At 41.3% G+C, this 18505-nt stretch overlaps 1 protein-coding gene across 2 annotated transcripts in view; it reads right to left on the bottom strand.

Annotated features, from left to right (window-relative positions):
* Positions 1–18505, bottom strand: part of enpp2 (ectonucleotide pyrophosphatase/phosphodiesterase 2) — a 48410-nt gene that overhangs the window by 10018 nt on the left and 19887 nt on the right. For both annotated transcript variants that reach the window (XM_013268386.3, XM_005472366.4), the window contains exons 10-16: positions 16082–16147; positions 14981–15053; positions 14763–14871; positions 13767–13892; positions 7073–7104; positions 6790–6917; positions 237–312 (exon numbers count right to left, since the gene is read on the bottom strand). In XM_013268386.3, the coding sequence (XP_013123840.1) occupies positions 237–312; positions 6790–6917; positions 7073–7104; positions 13767–13892; positions 14763–14871; positions 14981–15053; positions 16082–16147 (610 nt within the window). The remainder of the gene's footprint in view (positions 1–236; positions 313–6789; positions 6918–7072; positions 7105–13766; positions 13893–14762; positions 14872–14980; positions 15054–16081; positions 16148–18505) is intronic.

Raw genomic sequence — 18505 nt, 5'->3', positions numbered from 1 at the left:
TGCTCCCCTTTTATCCTGTTAAAGGGGAGTTTTTCCTTCCCACTGTTGCCTAAGCAACAACTTGCTCACAGGGGGTCATTTTCTCTGTATTGTTGTAGGGTCTTTACCTTACAATAATATTTATTGAATGTTAGGACAGTCTGAGCTTTAATACCGGTTACAGTGTGTAACCGTGTGTACAGTGTGTGTATGCTGAGCTGGTATTGTGAATACAAAGTGAATCTTGCCAACAGTACCTGCATGCTGTTGATCTTATTGTCATATCCATGATCTCCAGCTAAGCCACAGTGCCTCCTGCCTTCAGGGACTTTCCTGTAATGACAGCGGTATCTTCTCTCATTTGTAACCAAGAGGACAGTGATGTACATGGTTTCTACCATCAGTGTTGCTAAGGTTGGCAACAAAGAAGCAAGCCAAACTGTGTGACAGATATAAAAAGATATTTGTTTTTTTCTAATAATGTCACCTGCTTACATTCATAAATGGTAAATGGTCTGATTCTACTCTCTCGGAGCACTCAAAGCGCTCTATACAACATGCCACATTCACCCAATCACACCCATTCTCACAAGCACTTTCTCACTTACGCACTTACGTAGTGCTTTCTAACTACATTCACACACAGCCATACTCCGATGGATGCATCGGAGAGCAACTTGGAGTTAGTATCTTGCCCAAGGATACTTGACATGCAGACTGGAGGAGCCAGGAATCGAACCACCAACCTTCCACCAACAAAAATAAATAAGAAGCATCTCCTTATTTCCCTCAAACCCACTGCTGGAGCAAACTTTAATCATGCAAACCTGATTTTTTTTTTTCTTAAAACATCGTTTAACAGGAATTGAATGAAGTATAATCATTTGCTAAACTACGTGTGGCTGGTGTAACTGTTGTATCGTAAGTGTCAAAATAGGTTGTCATATGATTTACTGGTTAACAAGCTGCAGCCTCCAGGCCCGAGAAAAGCAGCCAACACAAATGTGCCAAAAACTAAAAGTGCCTATGTAATCCCTCTATCATCGCTCTAATCACAACGAACATTTGTGCAGCCTGACACAAACAAAAACAGTTTGCTTGTGTTGTTGTCTATAGCTAATTTCTCCATTTTAAAACAAATATGATTTTTCTTTATAACTCAATGTTATTATGACATAAAATTAGAGGTGTGGACACTTTACAGACAGACTTGCTGAAACAGGCTGTCTTTTACACCACAGCTCTCAGTTCTGTTATTTCTTGTGGCTTTTTATGTGCCGAATCCAAAAGAATAAAAATAGCCGACTGTTTTGCTGGCTGCGACTGTTTCCAGGTTATTCAGTTCCTTACAATTTACACCCACATACACTGTTTAGGTATTTGATTTTAATCATTAATTCTAAGCTTCTTATCTCACTTTGACCTTTCTTCATTGTGTAGCAACTTAGAAATCTGAAAAAAGTCTGAACATAGAAGACAGAGAGTTCCTAATCTTCTATACTTTTACTGGGCCTGCCATGCACAAATAATCTCAGGGTGGTTACATTCCTTTTTACACCAAGGCGAACCACCCGTAGATACTTGGTGCTGTGACCCTCTTTCGCCTCTTAGTCTTTTATCTATTTATCTGGCTGACCTTCCTCTTGGTGTCAGAAATAATTTTCTTTTGACGTCTAAGGTTTGGCATAATATTGCTGCCCACGTTGGAAGAAAGGGTTTTTCTAGTGCACTGCAGCCTCTAATTAGGAATAAAGTTTTCCCTCCTGGTATTGAGTATATTTGATGATTGGCATTCTAAAAATATAAGATTTCTTTGCGATCTGTTTGAAAGAGGTAGTTTTATGACCTTTAATCAAATTCAAACTAGGTATAATTCACCACAGAAACACTTCTTTGGTTTCTGCAAGTAAGACATTTTGTAAATTCCCTTAAATTTCCAGCCAGTCAACCTGTTTTGAATCCTACTGAAAGCTTTCTCCTTAAATTTAATGAGGAAATAATCACAAGAAAGAAATGTATCTCTCTTTGTTATGAGAAATTATTGTCTCTGAATTTTGTAACCACCGATAAGTCCAGGGTTCGGTGGGAAACTGACATCGAAGTTGAGCTTAGTGCAGAAGCGTGGTCCAATAATTTTAGATCTGCCAAGAAAATGTTTCCTGTAACTGCCTGCAGGAAAGTCATTACAGAATCGTACATAGACTGCAGCGTACCCCAGAGTTTTTAAATAAAATTCATTATGTGTATTGGGCTGTGCTGATTTGTTGCTGTTTGTATTGTTTCCAAAAAGTCAATAAATCATTGTTTAAAAAAAAAAGAAGACAGAGAGAAGCGTGATCATGAAACATTAAATAATGATATGTAGATCTGTTGGACTCCTCACTCGCCTGTCTGTGTGTGTGTCCACTACTGACTTTATCTCATTATTGAAGGCCTCAGTCACACAGGCCTTGAGCCCATTCAGCGAAACCTCTGCAATTTCTGATTGTGATGGAAAATGACATATTTGTTGACCAGTTACTGAGTGGTTGCTGGAAGCTTCTGTGTGTTTTCACATTACATTAGTTACAAAGAAGCTGCTGCATGAAAAACCTCAAACTGCAACTTTTACTTTCACACCTTTCACAGTTTCACTTCACAAACAGAACAAAATAGAGATTTTAGAAGCATTTCACAGTACTTTTAATGGCACACTGTGAAAGAAAGTAGCAAACATGTGGGAAGGTCAATACAAGGTCATGGTAGAGGTCAAAAGTTCAAGTATTATAATATCATGACTTTTGAAATTTGGCAATTATGTTTCATACCTGATATAATTTCAGTTCACACGAGCCCAATTTCATCCAAAGGTGTGAATGTTTGATTATATCTGAACATTCAAGGCTCAAAATGGATTTGAGTAACTTCTGGTTTCAGTTAAACACATTTGGTTTAAACCTGACCTAAAGGCATATCGTAAAAACTAAAGCAAGCCACCAGTTATAAGCATCAGTTTCAGTGACTACAGTTTGGCTGTAGACCAGTGATGATATTCAGTGGAGTTTACACTGTTAGTTACTTTGTGATAAACACCGGCTGTTGTTGTTGTACAGACCATCCAGAAAGTCTCTGCCCCGTTTTTGTAAGTCAAATTGTAGCATTTCTTTCATCTGTTACTTAGTGCTGATTAGTACATATTTCTGTTTGTTTGTAGCCTTAGCCACTAGTCTAGCACTCCACCCTCTGGTTATAGCTCCAACTACAACATGGCGGTGGTGAGGTAAGGTTTCTAAATGCTGCTGCAGGAACCAGGCTATTCAGTCTGTTCAATGTAAACCCCCTCATGGATGCAGTTCATTTATTATTGAGCAACTTAGCATAACATGTAGCAACTAAATCCTGTGTTTCTGGTTCTGTAGTCCTTCAAACAGCTACAACATCATGACAGTTTCCTCAGTCTTGAAGCTGCCCTTCAGTGTGTTGCCAGTTTTCACCTACTTTAGTGCTTTAGCTCAACAAGTCCTTCAATCAACTCAGGCCAAAGTCCTCTAACTGAAAAAAAGAAGCCACTTTTTATTAAGTGTCCATTAAAACACTACTCCCAGTTATATAATCAAGTGTGTGTGTGTGTGTGTGTGTGTGTGTGTGGGAGGGTGAAGCCACAGGCACGTCGAAAATGTAAATGACAAGATGACAGGGGAAACGAGACAAACATCGTTTCATTTGGTGTGAACAGTTGTTGGTTTGGGATTTACAGACACTAACGTATATGTGCCTGCACTCGTGTGTGTGTGTGAGAGTGTGTGTTAGCGCTGTACCTCTGCTTACACTGCAGTGCCAACGATTAGCCCGTCTGCCTATCAGACACACACATCCTCAAAGATCTCTTTCATTTAGCAGCCATGTGTGAGACAAAGTGGCCGTCCTGCAGTGTACCAACGTTAGGTGGCGTTACAGTACACACACACGCACACACACACACGCGCACGCACGCACGCGCACACGCACGCACGCACACACACGGACACGCACGCACGCGCACACACACGCACACGCACAGTTAGCTGCTGTGGTTTGTTTTCACTTTCAGTCAGGATGACTTCATCGTTTTCTTTGTCACTGGATCGCTGCAGTCAGACTTTTCAGCGCTCTGTATCAAACACCTGTCACAGTTGATTTTAGAGTCTCATTAAACTTTCAGCAGCTGCTCTTTTGAAAAATACAAGCGTGTTTTTTTTTCTTTACCGTGTGCGTGTGATTCGGGACGCCACATCGTATAGCTTTTCAGCACCGCATGTGTTAATGATGCGTTGATAGCAGCACACATTGGCATAAAATGTGTTTTTAAGTGATCCAAGATGTGCAGTAAAAGCCTCAGCGATGGGTGGGCTGAAAACGCCACGTCAACACCAACTGTACGCGACGGTGGATAGCAGGAGCAGCAGCAAATGCAAACTAAATGAAAACTCCTTTAATGTAAGCAGGCTGCGTGATTTTGCTTGGTCTCTCTCCAGGTACGGGCAGACTCGTGATCCACTACACACCTTTACTTCTGCCTAGGTTGATATTCTCATAATCTTTTAGACCAGTGGGTTTAAAAGATTATGAGTCCTTAATCACCATGAATATTCATAACTGCACAAAACAGCATCTGTAGCATCTCACTGGTCAACTATTCTTTTCACTCTATGGTCATTTAACCATTTAACCGCCCATCTGTGGCACCTGGACCTGCACCACTAAAGCATGGCCTGTTTAAATATCCTTTTTTACCATAATATGGACCAAATATTTTAGTTTTATTTTGGATGCTTAAATTATCTTGCTTTGCACACAGAAACAGTTATTTCACAAAAAACTACCAGCCCCTCCCAAGTCGGTTGTCTATCCTTGTTGCTTGATAAAGGCCTGCTGTCATCTGTTGTCGTTTTCAACAAGACTCCAGCCCATTCGCCAGAATCTCTCAAGCTCCTCCAGATTTGATGGTCTTCTGGCATGGTCCTGTTGGTGTTCAGTTCATCCCACTGTGGGATTTTCAGTGGGATTCGAATGCTTTGTGCAGGTCAGTCATTAACATTCACTTTGGTCTTCCCAGATTTCTTTCTTTATGATTCCTGACCAGATTCCTAGTCCAGAAAACAGTAAAGCATCCCCACAGCATAATACTCCCACCATCATATTTCACTGTGGGGACGGTGCTCTTTAGGTTGTACGCCCTACTTTCTCCAAACATAAGCAACGTCTCTGTGGCCAAAGAGGTTCTTCTTAGCACACTTCAGTCTGGCTTGAAGGTGTCTCTTCTGCAGTTTTGATTGGTCTGCAACCTCACAGTCCATTCCTGCTCAGGATTCCAGTGATTGTCTTCTATGAGGCTACAACTCCCGAGTTGGCTAAGTCATTCCCGAGTGTCCTGGCAGTTGTTCTGGGGTCATCGGACACCTCATTGAAATCTTTGCTTCTTAACTCTATCAGGCTTGTTCTGTATTGTGTGGCTTGATGATACTTCTTACTCCAGTTCTTGACACTTGTGATAACTTCGTATCTCCATCTTCTGCTTAGTGATCAACAATTCCTTTTTCCCAACTCCAAATATTTTTCCTTGGTTTGTGTCATGATGCTTTCACAGGTGACGGCTCAAACACTTGCTGATTTTTATATACTGTGTGTAAATTGGAAGATAATCCTCAGTTTTAACTTGATTTTACAAGCTGGATATTACAAAGCACATGATTGCACAGCTCTGTTTTTCAAGTGGCTAATAATAACCAGCCTGGTCTTTTTGTTTTCTGAAATAATTCTGTTGTTGTGTACAAATAGAAATAGTTAATGCTTTCAAAAGAAAACATATATCTAATAATGCTTTGTTGAAAATCTGCTGCTCTTTTGGGAAATTGGGACATTTTTGATACACACTTTAAATTTCTTAGAGGCGCTAATAATTTGTCCTCAATAACATTTTGTTTTATGTGCTCTACAGCAAATAACCACCGTGGGAAACAAGCATTAAAACCTTGGAGAAGGATTTCTGCCCAAACCATCATCTTGATGACATCTGACAAAGAAACTGTTTTGAGGAGGACCTTCTTCATGATTTCCACGCAGGTTTAGGGAGATTTTTCCTCACAAATGGTGGATCTGTAGTGAGTATGTGATTACTGTGTGCCCTGACTCACTGAGAGAACTGATGAAGTCAGATTCAAACCCTGAGCTGAAGTTCCACGTGTCCTATGTCAGGTGGGGTCTCATGTGAGACGGGATGACACAGTTCTCATCCCATATGTTTCCTGAAGAGGTCTGATCAAACAAGATTTATCAACCATATCATACCATTTTATCTGATGCTCTGTAGGTTTTATTCTAAAGTATTAACTGCTCTGTTATTAAACTCCTCGTGATTCTTCCTGCTTTACTTTGACCGTCTCCTGTCCTGTGCAGCTTGTTCAGTTTTGCTTCCCCTGTCTTGTGAGTTAGATCATGCCCATCTGTGTTCCCCAGGTCTCGCTGCTCTGCATACTGTTTGTGTCTCCCTCATTGCTGCGGCTGTGTGTTCTGTGTTCCCAGTATTTAGTGAATCCAGCAGTAAAGCTTTTTGTGAGTTTTGCGTCCTGCCATGCCTCACGCAGCGTTTTATCACGTTACGTAGATCACGCTGCTCATTATATTCTCATTAAAAAATGTTCATCAGCCTAAAACAAGCTGCGTATGTCAAATTTATCCAATTGTGTTTTCAGGACAAGAGTCATAAAAAACAATCTTCCTGTTAGAGCCTATGTTTAAGTTTACCTCATGTGTACTGTATGAGTATTTCATGTTTAAGTGCTCCTCTTGTACCTGGCAACGTGCCACTTCCTGTCCACCAGGAGATGAACATCTTCAATGCGTTGATTGTTGGCATAGTGCAGTCTCTTTGGCAGGTGCTGCTTCAAGTACGGTTTGAAGTGCTGGTCTGCTTTCTTACACTACAAGAAACAATATGAGCAGAGAGCTGACCGACACATCACATCTATTTCATGTTTCTTTCTTTGCATCATTTTTGTCTTTTACAATACTGCACATGCTTTTCTGTCTCCACACAGCTTACATGTTCCTATATTATTTTAAAAACAGCACTTACCGTTAGATCGCCCACAACAGCTTTGGGGTCATCTGAAAAAGAACAATGAACAGAAGTGAAAAGCATTGCAAAGTAATAATAATCATTTCAAGTCCACACTGTCAGACTGGTGACCTGTCCAAGGTGTGCACCACCTGTCTGCTTACAAACCCCCCCATCTCTTCAAGCTCTTAGAATCGGGGTAGGATGGGAAAGGTTTATATTATATCTATATATACCTATAAATGTCATTAACACAATTCAACTTTATGATGGTTCAATATTATGACTCCATAATAAAACTCTTATTCTGATGCTTAAAACATGACACCAGTCAGTCAGAAGTGCCAGCTTGATGCCGGATCCGGCCCAGACCTCCTTGCTCTGTGGGCTGTTAGTAATAATTAAAGAGAATTCCTTTTTTTGGAAAATCACATAATAAACCTTGGAGTCATTTTTGACCAGGACATGTCCTTCAATGCACATATTAAACAAATATGTAAGACTGCTTTCTTCCATTTGCGCAATATCTCTAAAATTAGAAATATCCTGTCTCAGAGTGATGCTGAAAAACTAGTTCATGCATTTATTACTTCCAGGCTGGACTACTGTAATTCACTATTATCAGGAAGTCCTAAAAACTCGCTGAGAAGCCTTCAGCTAATCCAAAATGCTGCAGCAAGAGTACTGACAGGGACTAGAAAGAGAGAGCATATTTCTCCTGTTTTGGCTTCCCTTCATTGGCTTCCTGTTAAATCCAGAATTGATTTCAAAATCCTGCTCCTCACATACAAGGTCTTAAATAATCAGGCCCCATCTTATCTTAATGACCTTGTAGTACCATATCACCCTATTAGAGCACTTCGCTCTTGCACTGCAGGCCTACTTGTTGTTCCTAGAGTATTTAAAAGTAGAATGGGAGGCAGAGCCTTCAGTTTTCAGGCCCCTCTTCTGTGGAACCAACTTCCAGTTTGGATTCGGGAGACAGACACTATCTCTACTTTCAAGATTAGGCTTAAAACTTTCCTTTTTGCTAAAGCATATAGTTAGGGCTGGACCAGGTGACCCTGAATCCTCCCTTAGTTATGCTGCAATAGACGTAGGCTGCCGGGGATTCCCATGATGCATTGAGTTTTTCCCTTCCAGTCACCTTTCTCACTCACTATGTGCTAATAGACCTCTCTGCATCGAATCATATCTGTTATTAATCTCTGTCTCTCTTCCACAGCATGTCTTTCATCCTGTTTTCCTTCTTTCACCCCAACCGGTCGCAGCAGATGGCCGCCCCTCCCTGAGCCTGGTTCTGCCGGAGGTTTCTTCCTGTTAAAAGGGAGTTTTTCCTTCCCACTGTCGCCAAAGTGCTTGCTCATAGGGGGTCATATGATTGTTGGGTTTTTCTCTGTATTTATTATTGTGCTATCTACTGTACAATATAAAGCGCCTTGAGGCGACTTTTGTTTTGATTTGGCGCTATATAAATAAAATTGAATTGAATTGAATTGAATTAAACCAAATGCAGAGACATTATTTGGATATAAGACTTTATTTAAAAATAGTGGTGGTGACCAGCACTACCCCTCAGCCTCCAAGTAGACGTGCCTATGGTATCATTGTGAAAATCCTACATGACTTCTTTCTTGAGTTATTGTGTTCACAAAGTTGGTCAGAATACAATACTATGAACTATGAAAACTCCATAAACCGTAGAAATGACTAAATACAGTGTTATCTGGCCTTTAAATGTGACAGTATGCATTTACTGGGACTCCTAAGTCTCTCATTTATTTGGTTCTGGAGTTTGTGCCGCTGTTCAGACAAGCTGGGAAACCTCTGCTCCTGTTTTCACTCAGGCTTCACTCCAGTTCAGTTTTGATTTACTCCAAATATCATCAAAGTCTCTTTCATTCCTTCCTTACATTCCTCATAACTGGCAGGCGAGTGGCAGACGGGTGAAACTGTAGCAGCAGATAAGGAATGATAAGTGGATCATCTCTGGGCGCTGGTGTGGCGCCACGTGAAGAAGAGACAGACGTGACTGGGAGAAAAAGCCATCCGTCTACTCTTGGAACTGGCTCAGTGGCACCAGAGCTGTAGATGAGGGGAGGAGAAGTGGGTCCTCTCTGGGTGCTGGAGATGAGGGGGTCACTGTGGATCTCTGCCTGCTCCAAACTGATGTCTGGCAGCACTCTCAGGGGGGTGTGCTTCTAAGACACTGAGTCTTTTCATCATGCTTTCTAATGTGGATCTTAAGCCAGCGCATCCTTTGCACTCTTAGGCGAAACGGGCACCTGGGGGTGTTCGAGCTGCGCCTCGATGGCAACAAACTGACTTCTTCTATCACAAAGTTCTTGGACATGAAGTTGTTTTTGAGTCCACTCCTTTTCCTGTGCTGATGGTGAGGAACAAGAAGTAGTAGTGTTATTTATGTAACATGTAAAAACGTGCTTTTTTATTATAAAGATGTTTACAGTAGAGTGGACGTTTTGATCTCGGTTTGTGAAAACGTCCATTCTTCCAATGAGGAGTAAAAAGAATGCATAAGAGAAGATATGCAATAGAAACATTTGTTTGTGATGACCTGTTGGTGTACTATACAAATGTACAGGCTCACAGTGTCAACGCCTGTCTGCTGTAGAGATGACCGACATCAGTAAGGAGAACTCCTCACAGATCCAATGAGGCCAAGTGAAAAATTAGCACAGGAGATTCAAAGGCCTTTTACAAGCCTGGTAATTAAAGTGTCACCGTGAACTGTCATGATGTTCTCATGGCAAAAGCAACAAAACGTTCCTTTTTGAACGTGGTCGGGTTGTTGAACAGCATAAGCGGGGTCTCTCGCAGCACGCCATCGCTGCTGAGGTAGGAAGCAGTAAGACGGTCATTTGGAATTTCCTTAATGATCCTGAGGGTTACAGAACAAAAAAGTCAGGTGGAAGACCCAAAAAATTTCACCAGCACTGAGCCGGACGATCCAATTGGCCGTCCGTCAAGACACTGGATGATCCTCGACCCAAATTAAGGCCGTTACTGGTGCCGACTGCAGCCTCATACCCATCAGACGGCATCTGAGACTGAAGGGCTTCAAAAACAAACGTCTTCAAAGGCCTCGTCTCGCCACAGAACTGACCGTTTGCACCAAACATGGAACATGAAAGGTGGAAAAAAGTTTTATTCTCTGATGAGAAAAAATGTAACTTTGATGATCCTGATGGTTTCCAACGTTACAGCAGATCCCACCTGAGATGTTTTCTACGCCCCACAGTGGAGGGGAGGCCACAATGGTCTGGGGTGTCAAACAGCTGTTGGCTATGTCCAGATGTTGCAGAGAGTAGCCCTCATGACTGAGGGCCCTCGCTTGTGTGGTAACCACTGGGTTTTTCAACAGGACAACGCTACAGTACACAATACCTGCAGGAAAAGGGACTTCTTCCAGGAGAATAACATCACTGTTTTGGACCATCCTGTGTGTTCCCCTGATCTAAATCCAAATGAGAACCTTTGGGGATGGATGGCAAGGGAAGTTTACAAAAATGGACAACAGTTCCAGACAGTAGATGCCCTTTGTGCAGCCGTCTTCACCACTTGGAGAAATGTTCTCACCTCATGGAAACGCTTGCATCAAGTACACCGCAACGAATTTTTGAAGTGATCAACAATAACGGTGGAGCTGCTCATTACTGAGTTCATGTTTGGAACTTTGATTTCTGTTTTGAAATATCACTGAGGATGTACAGGTCTAAAAAACTCACTCAGATCCTCCGTATCAAATATACAGTTACTTGGTTCATGTCATTCTACAGCTAAAAAAATATAAAAGTCATTTTAAAGATTTGTTTTGATGCTAAAAATATTTTCCGTCCATGACTGTCTCAGAGAGGACAATGGACTCTGTAGAGGGATGCTTGTGACGGGGTTGAAAACATTGGTCTGTGTGGGGTGGAAGAGCAAGGCCGCTTATTAAATGTGAAGCATGTTAACGGTTTGTCAGTTCTCTCCTACCTCTCAGTTGTTTGCCTTGTAAATAAGTGGATATTTATGGATTAGTGGATCAAGTAATGCCGAAAGTAACGACTGTGATTGTTGCAGCTATGACTGTAAACTTCTCTGCGTGCAATCGGCACATGAGGATTGCCCACAGTTGTCAGCCCAGCATCAAAGCTTTGGGTTGTGCAGTGAGTCTTCACTGAGTCCTCGAGTGTTTAGAACAGAGCCCCACATATTTATGGTATATTTCTTTAGGGCAGAATACACACACACACACACACACACACACACACACACACACACAGTATTGCTGCACATTCCTTTCTCTGACAGGACACACCAATAGTCAGTTTACATTTAAATGTTGATTTTACTTCTTTGCATAAAAACATTAGTTGGGTTTTATTCTTTCATGTTCAGAAACAACAACCACAGAGTGCAAGCATCACTTTCTGTCTTCTGTCTTGCTTGTTCAGTGTGCGCAACTTTTCCTTTATTGCTATGATTTTTTTTAAATTACAGAATCGATGAGAAAATGTAAAATGCATGAGTATGCAGGCTGTAAATGAATGCGCATTCATAACCACTGCTGCACAACGAAAAACCAAAACGACCAGCATGGGCAACATTACGTCAGTCAGAGGTGCTGATGTTTTATTAATTGCCCCGCCCTATCCCAGAGTGTTAAGTGATACTATTAATAGCATTACTTTATGATGATGACTATAAAACATTTATCAATTAGTTCCTAAAATAATGTGATTGACGACTCCTAAGTCCTCCATTAATCCCATTAGGACTAGCATTGGTCCATCATTGCCGTCTATTATCAGCTATTAACAGCTCACTGAGGCAAGGCTGTGTTCCTTTATTATGATCAGGTAACTCCTTCACTAAAGAAACCTATCTTTATGTCAACTAATTTTCTGCAATTGCCATCTGTTAGCATATTATTAGAAAAAGTGGAGGAAAGTCAACTGGTAAGTGGACTGGTTCTTACATAGCACGTTTTTACACAACTTGCCTCATTCAACCATTCACACAAGCACTTTTTTCTGTTTAACATTGACACACAATCATACTCTGACGGATGCATCAGAGAGGAATGAGGGGTTAGTATCTTGCTATTTTGGAATAAAGACTGGAGGAGTCGGGGATTGAACCACCAACCTTCCAATTAGCTGATGACCTGGTCCACCATCTAAGCTACAGCCACCCCAGTTCAGATCTTTATTATACAAATTACAGAGTTCTGTCCCTTTTCAATATAGTTTTCAAAGTCAACACTCCACTAAGACCACTCTTTTGAAGGGATGTAAGGTTTGATGTCTTTGATGCTGAGAAGTCTTCTATACTTGATCTACTTTACCTGAATGCCGCCTTTGACACTTTTACATCAAATTTTACGTCGTAAACAACCACTTCTGGATAGTATTGCTGACTCTGCTTCCTATTTATACGATAGGACCTTCTCTAACACTGCCTCCCTAACCTGTGGGGTTCCGCAAGTTTCAATTCTGGGTCCATTATTATTTTCTTTCTGCCTTCTTCCTTTAGATTCCAATCTAATTCAATGTATTTACAACAGTCACTTTAAGGTGATATATATTGTAAGCTGACCTTATTTAATCTTTTTCTGACATTCTGACAATTTCTTATCATTTTTTTGAAAACTGCCAATCAGCTCTATATGTCTTTTAACCGTCACCAGTTGGACAGGCTGTGCACCCTCCTCCATCGTGGATACGTGACCGGACCTTTAGCATTGACCTCGTTCTAAATGTAAGCAAAGCTGAGACCATGATTACAGCTCTGCTGCACTGTATCAGGAAAGCATTCAGGATCTGGCTTCTTTTTGCTGAACTCTTTACTTTTTATTCCACTCTGGGCTAAAATCTTTCTCTCGTTCCCATTTGCTTCATTTAAGGAACATTTCTAAACTACGACACACGACCTCTGCGGCTGAACTGGAGAAAATAATTCTTGCATTTGTGTCATCGTGCTTAGATTACTGTAATGTCCTGTTTACCTGCCCAGATAAATCATCTCTTTGACGTTTCCGAGCAATATTAAAAGCTGCAGCCAGGCTATTAACACGTTCCAGTAGCAAACTTACATTACTCCTTTTTTATATTCTTTACATTGGCTCCCTGCAGATTCATTATAAAATTCTTGTACTTGCATACGGCGCACTAAACGGCTCAAGGCTGCCTACTACACAAACTGCTGCTCGCACTGTTAGATCGCAGGCTCAGAATTAGTTATTTGGGGAACAGAGACGTCCAGTCTGTGGCACTAAGACTGTGGAACGGTCTCCTGTGAAAGCTCAGTTTAGCTGACTCTGTCTTTCAGAGTGGCACTAAGACTGTGGAACGGTCTCCTGTGAAAGCTCAGTTTAGCTGACTCTGTCTTTCAAAGCACATCTAAACCTTCTTGTTTAACCAGGCTTTTTGTTGATTGGAACTTCTGAACTACCTTTTACTTTTTTTCTGTGTCTCAACTTTGTGACTCCTAGCCTGTGCAGAGTACTTTATAAATAAACTTTACTCACTTATTCACTAAGAGAGACTGCGTGCATTCCCAGTGAGATCACATGAGAAACCTTTTTTTCTCAACCACAGTTATTTTTTTTATGTTTGCTGACCAAAAGTACAAAGTGAGAATAAGAGTGAAAAGAAACTCTAAAATAAACAGAAGGAAACACAACAAAGACACCAACTTGACCTCTTACATTTGGTGTTGTTGGGCTGTCTGGAGCGTATTCTGCCTAGGGCTCCAGGGACGAGGATGATGTCATCAATGCTGGTCATATAGTTACTGAGGAACTCGGTGCGATCGCAGTGGGCCTCTTCCATACCTGTGAACACTGAGAATGTGAGCAGCTGAAGCCAAAAACCAAGTTCATGCTCCAATAGCTCATTCCAGTTTGGGTCTGGTTTCCAATCACCGGATTAAAGATTGTAATTAAACCTGGTGGAAACTTACCTGCCCTGATTATTATTGTCACCATACATATCAGCTGTAGCTACATGATATAACATTTAATGTAGGAAACTTTAGTGTGTTGGTCAGAGTGAAACGTTAAGATCAGCTGATCTAACTGCTAGGTCCCATCAGCTGATGGCTTTTAATGTCCTCTAGATCTCTAATTAGCTATGGGGGAATAATTATTTGACCCCCTGCTGAGTTTGTACGTTTTGTATAATAACATAAAAATTAGAGACTGTTCATTAAAGCGTTTAAGCTGCTTTAGCCTGTCTGCAGTTGCTGAGCAATTTCACCCCACTCCTGCTTTCAAACATCAAGTATGAATTGAATACAGTACTGCTCGTTCACTGTGGCTTACACACAGCAAGTAGAAAATCAGGCAAAAGTGTTGAGTTAGTGTGTATCCACTGTTATTTCATTTCCTCACAAGAACTAATGTGAATCATTACTGAAGAGTTCAGATCTTGTGCTGGTTATCTGTCTCAGGTGATTACATAAACTGTTTTAATGTGTATCATCTGTGTTCAGTTGACCTTCCCTGTGTGTATTTAGTCTGTGTTCCACCCGTAGCCCTGTGTCTTAGTCACTGGTAGTCACACAACTGGAATGAAGCAATGTTATTCTGTATAAGCTGCTTCTGCTTCACAGATGCTGCTGTGCGTGATGAACATGCGTGCGGTCCTCAAGCATGTAATACCTCTGCACACACCTGTGCTGGTGTGTGTGTGTGTGTCCGTACCGTGATCCCCGACCAGGATGATGTTGGCACAGCGGTGCAGTTTCATCTGCTTGAGTCCATCCATGAGCTGGCCGATAATTCTGTCAATCATCCTCAAAGAGCTGTTCAGCTAGAGCACACAGAGCGAGTCATCCTCCAAACAAACATTTGGATGGTCCTTTACTGCGTGCTGTCCACAAACATGCCACAAGAAGTATGTGCAGATGCAGAGTACTTACATCAGTGCTCATGGGCCCCACTTTGTGTCCGTATGTGTCCGGCTGCTCAGAGTGCATGGCGTAAACATAAGGCCTGAAACAGAAAGTGAGTCAAAGTCGACTTCTCGTGGAAGTAAAACCAAGAAATAAAGTTTCCAGAGGCTGGTTTGGACTCTTGTGATACAGCTGCCAACATAGTGAATATCTCACATAGAAAAATGTGTTTTACTGTACACCCTTCTTCCTGAGCTGTTTAACAGATAATAATTAGCAAAAAACCCAAACATACACATAAATGCCAAAGCTTCCATTAAAAAAGCCTCTTGTATGCTGGCAGAGATGAAAGTGTAGACAAAAGACTTCTTGATTATTTTTATTTCTATTTTGAGCTGTAAAATATTATTTAGGTCACTTCAATCTTTTTCAAAAGTCCAATTTTTATTTAAATTACAAACAATTCTTTCCACACTTAGTTTGAGTTTATAGTGCCAGAACATTATAATAACTTTGGCTGAGAATAATGATGTTTGCATACATGTTTCCTTCTTTAAGGTCACAGGCTTTTTGCTCCTATGGTCAAAATCTGTAACTGTAACTCGTATTACTTCATTTAGGTTGTAACAAAGTGAGGCAAACTGGCAAGGAAAAGAAAAGAAAATGGCAAGAAAAGAGTGAAGTATCCTGTCATCCTTTGAAGGTATCCAGGCAAATTTCAAGTTTGGGCAGCAGCTAAACAAACCATGACAACATTTTACCCCGTGAGCTGAAAGCCCAGGTTTCAGACTGCTGGAAAAGCTTTCCACTCTTGGCACTTTATGATGTCACCAAGAGCAGATATCCCTCAGATATAAATCAGAGGACTCCCATGCACAAGTGGCAGCCAATCAGAAGAAAGCTCATTTAAAGGTAGAATCAAAGGAGCTAAAATGGTTTGTTTTGGACATTCAATGAACTGAAGGTCCCGCTGTGGTACGCTGTGGTACGCATCCACTGCATGGAGCTATTCTACTTTACATCAGTGTCACTTTATCTCTGGATTAAAGCGGGAACAAGCAGTTCCAAATGTCAAAGAAAATGAAAATGAAAGTAAGAAGATGTAACACAATCAAACATACAGCTCACCTTTCTCCTTCAGGTAGGTGAAGCCACTGCAGCATAGTCAGTATCCTCCTCTCCAAAGGGATGGCACTGGAACACACACACACACACACACACACACACACACACACACACACACACACAGTCTTCAGTTTTATATCAAATTGATCTCTGCACAGTCTCCAGCTGGCTCGTCACCTGGAGAAGCTCCCTCACCTGCTGAGCACCTGTTTGCTGCAATCAAGCTCATCCCAAGCCATTTATGGTTCAGGTCTGTTACACATGCTAGAAGATGCTGAACTCCATCACTCTGATTAAAAAGAAGCTGTGGACGGATGTCTGTGAGGCTTTGTCATGCATATTTGTAATGAGAGTGTCACTCAATCCACTTTTATTTTTATTTGGGATCAATTCCGATGGTCTGGAGCTACCTGCCGGTGGTCAAAGACTTATTGCCTTCTCTACACTATTGGCAAGACGTCTAATACTTTTGAAGTGGAAGGACGCAGCCCCGCCCACGGTTTCGCATTGTTTTAAGGATGTATTATTTCATCTTAAATTAGAGAAAATTAGGTTCATTTTGAGAGGCTCTGTAAATAAATTTAATAAAGTCTGGAAACCCTTTTTGATATTTTTTGACCAACCATCTACACAGGTTCAGGAATGACCTTTATTTATTTATCTATTTATTTTTAATTATATTTGTTTGCTTATTTTTTCTTCCTTCCTATTCTGTATACCTTGGCTGGTGCTATTTTGCACTGATTGAAAGTTTTTTCCTTTTAAACTTTTGATTACTTGACAGCGAACAGGGGTGTTGTTTGTTGGGGGGGGGTATTTTATTTTTTCTCCCCTCTTTTACTTTTATTTGATGCTTTGTATTTTTGTATTTCATTGTGAAAAATAATAAACTAAAAAGAAGCTGTACGTTTTGGCTCATGTTCCTGTGAAAAAGTCAGTCTCACTAAGCTGAAACCAGATGGGACGGCGTGCTGTCCTTTTCTTTGTTTCTTAGCTCTGTCCTTCTCGCTGTACTCGTTTACTTGCAGTGGGTTCACAGAGCCTCCTCCCAACAATTAATGGTGAGATCTGTCCCTATAATAAGAGCTCTAACATGACCTGTGGTTAATTGTTGATTTCCAAACTCAGATCAACTTTTCCTCTGAAGCGCATTGAATTGTTATCCTGCTTCATACCAGCATGCAGGGTTATACCATATATGGATTAGTAGAGTATTTGAATACACCTACTCTACCCCACATTATCTAACACAGCACAATTTATGGTGTCAAGAGCAATAATAATATGTTAATATACCACTCCTCATGCATGTACAGTATTGCTGTTTCACATTGTTAACTTTTGCCTTCTCTTCCCTGTAGGTTGTGTTTTTTGCTCGATCTCTATATGCTTTCTCTCTCCCCTCCAAACCGGTCACGGCAGATGGCTGCCTCTGCCTCAGCCTGCCAGAGGTTTCTTCCTGTCAAATGGGAGTTTTTCCTTCCTGCTGTCACCAAGTGCTGCTTATAAGGGACTGTCTAATTGTTTGGGTTCTCTCTTTAATACTGTAGGGTCTTTACATTATAATATAAAGTGTGTTGAGGTGACTAAATATTATAGCCTGTATTTTAGAGAAAGGCAAACTGACTTTTGATGATGTTTTTTTTTAAAAAGGTTCCTTAAGTCTCAAAGTGTGTCTCAGCATCTAATGCACCAACCAAGCTGCTGGCTGTTATACAGTCCACAGCTGTCAGCTATCAGGTCTGAGACGAAGCCCTGATGTACGACACACGGTGGGAGTGGGTATGAGTGTGGGGGAACACTTAACAGCAGGCATTTCTCTCCATGTCTGCTGCCTTCCTGTGTTTTTGTCGATGCTAACACTTTTAATTCAGTCCCTCACACCTCCCACTGGGTTTTTAGTGCACTCCCACTCGTTTTCTATTCTTCCCTTTCCTGTGCCCGTGGTTAGTTTGAGGACCTCCCAAAAAGCTGAACCCAACACAGACTTTTAAACAATCCCTGGTCCCTGTTACTATCCCAGGGCCCATAGCGTTACTGCTAAATCATCAAACTATGAAATAGGTTGTATAAAGAAGGCTTTCCCAAACACACAGAAGTCTCATATGGACACTCCTGCCTCTTTCTCACACACCTCTGTCAGTGCCAAGTGCAAGAAAAGTAATGTAAACCAATCTTTGGCCCCCACGGCTCTACAGAGTGGCACGTCTGCGACCCCGCTTCACAGAGGAATCCTACGCAGTGTAAACAGGCCCATTTGCACAAATTGCTATAAAAAACAGCCCACTGCCATCTCTCTGCAGAGATGTACCCCCCTGCTCTGTAAAAGCCTGCTTTGCTGATAAATGTGGGCTCCTCTGAGTTGTAGATGTAATGCAACAGCCTGAGGGAGCATGAACAGACACATTCTGCAGTCCTGGACAGCGC

This window comes from Oreochromis niloticus, linkage group LG11 (genome assembly GCF_001858045.2).
Source record: "Oreochromis niloticus isolate F11D_XX linkage group LG11, O_niloticus_UMD_NMBU, whole genome shotgun sequence".
Classification (NCBI taxonomy): domain Eukaryota; kingdom Metazoa; phylum Chordata; class Actinopteri; order Cichliformes; family Cichlidae; genus Oreochromis; species Oreochromis niloticus.
Note: the sequence above shows the minus strand (reverse complement) of the source record. Positions and strands in the feature narration are given on the sequence as shown.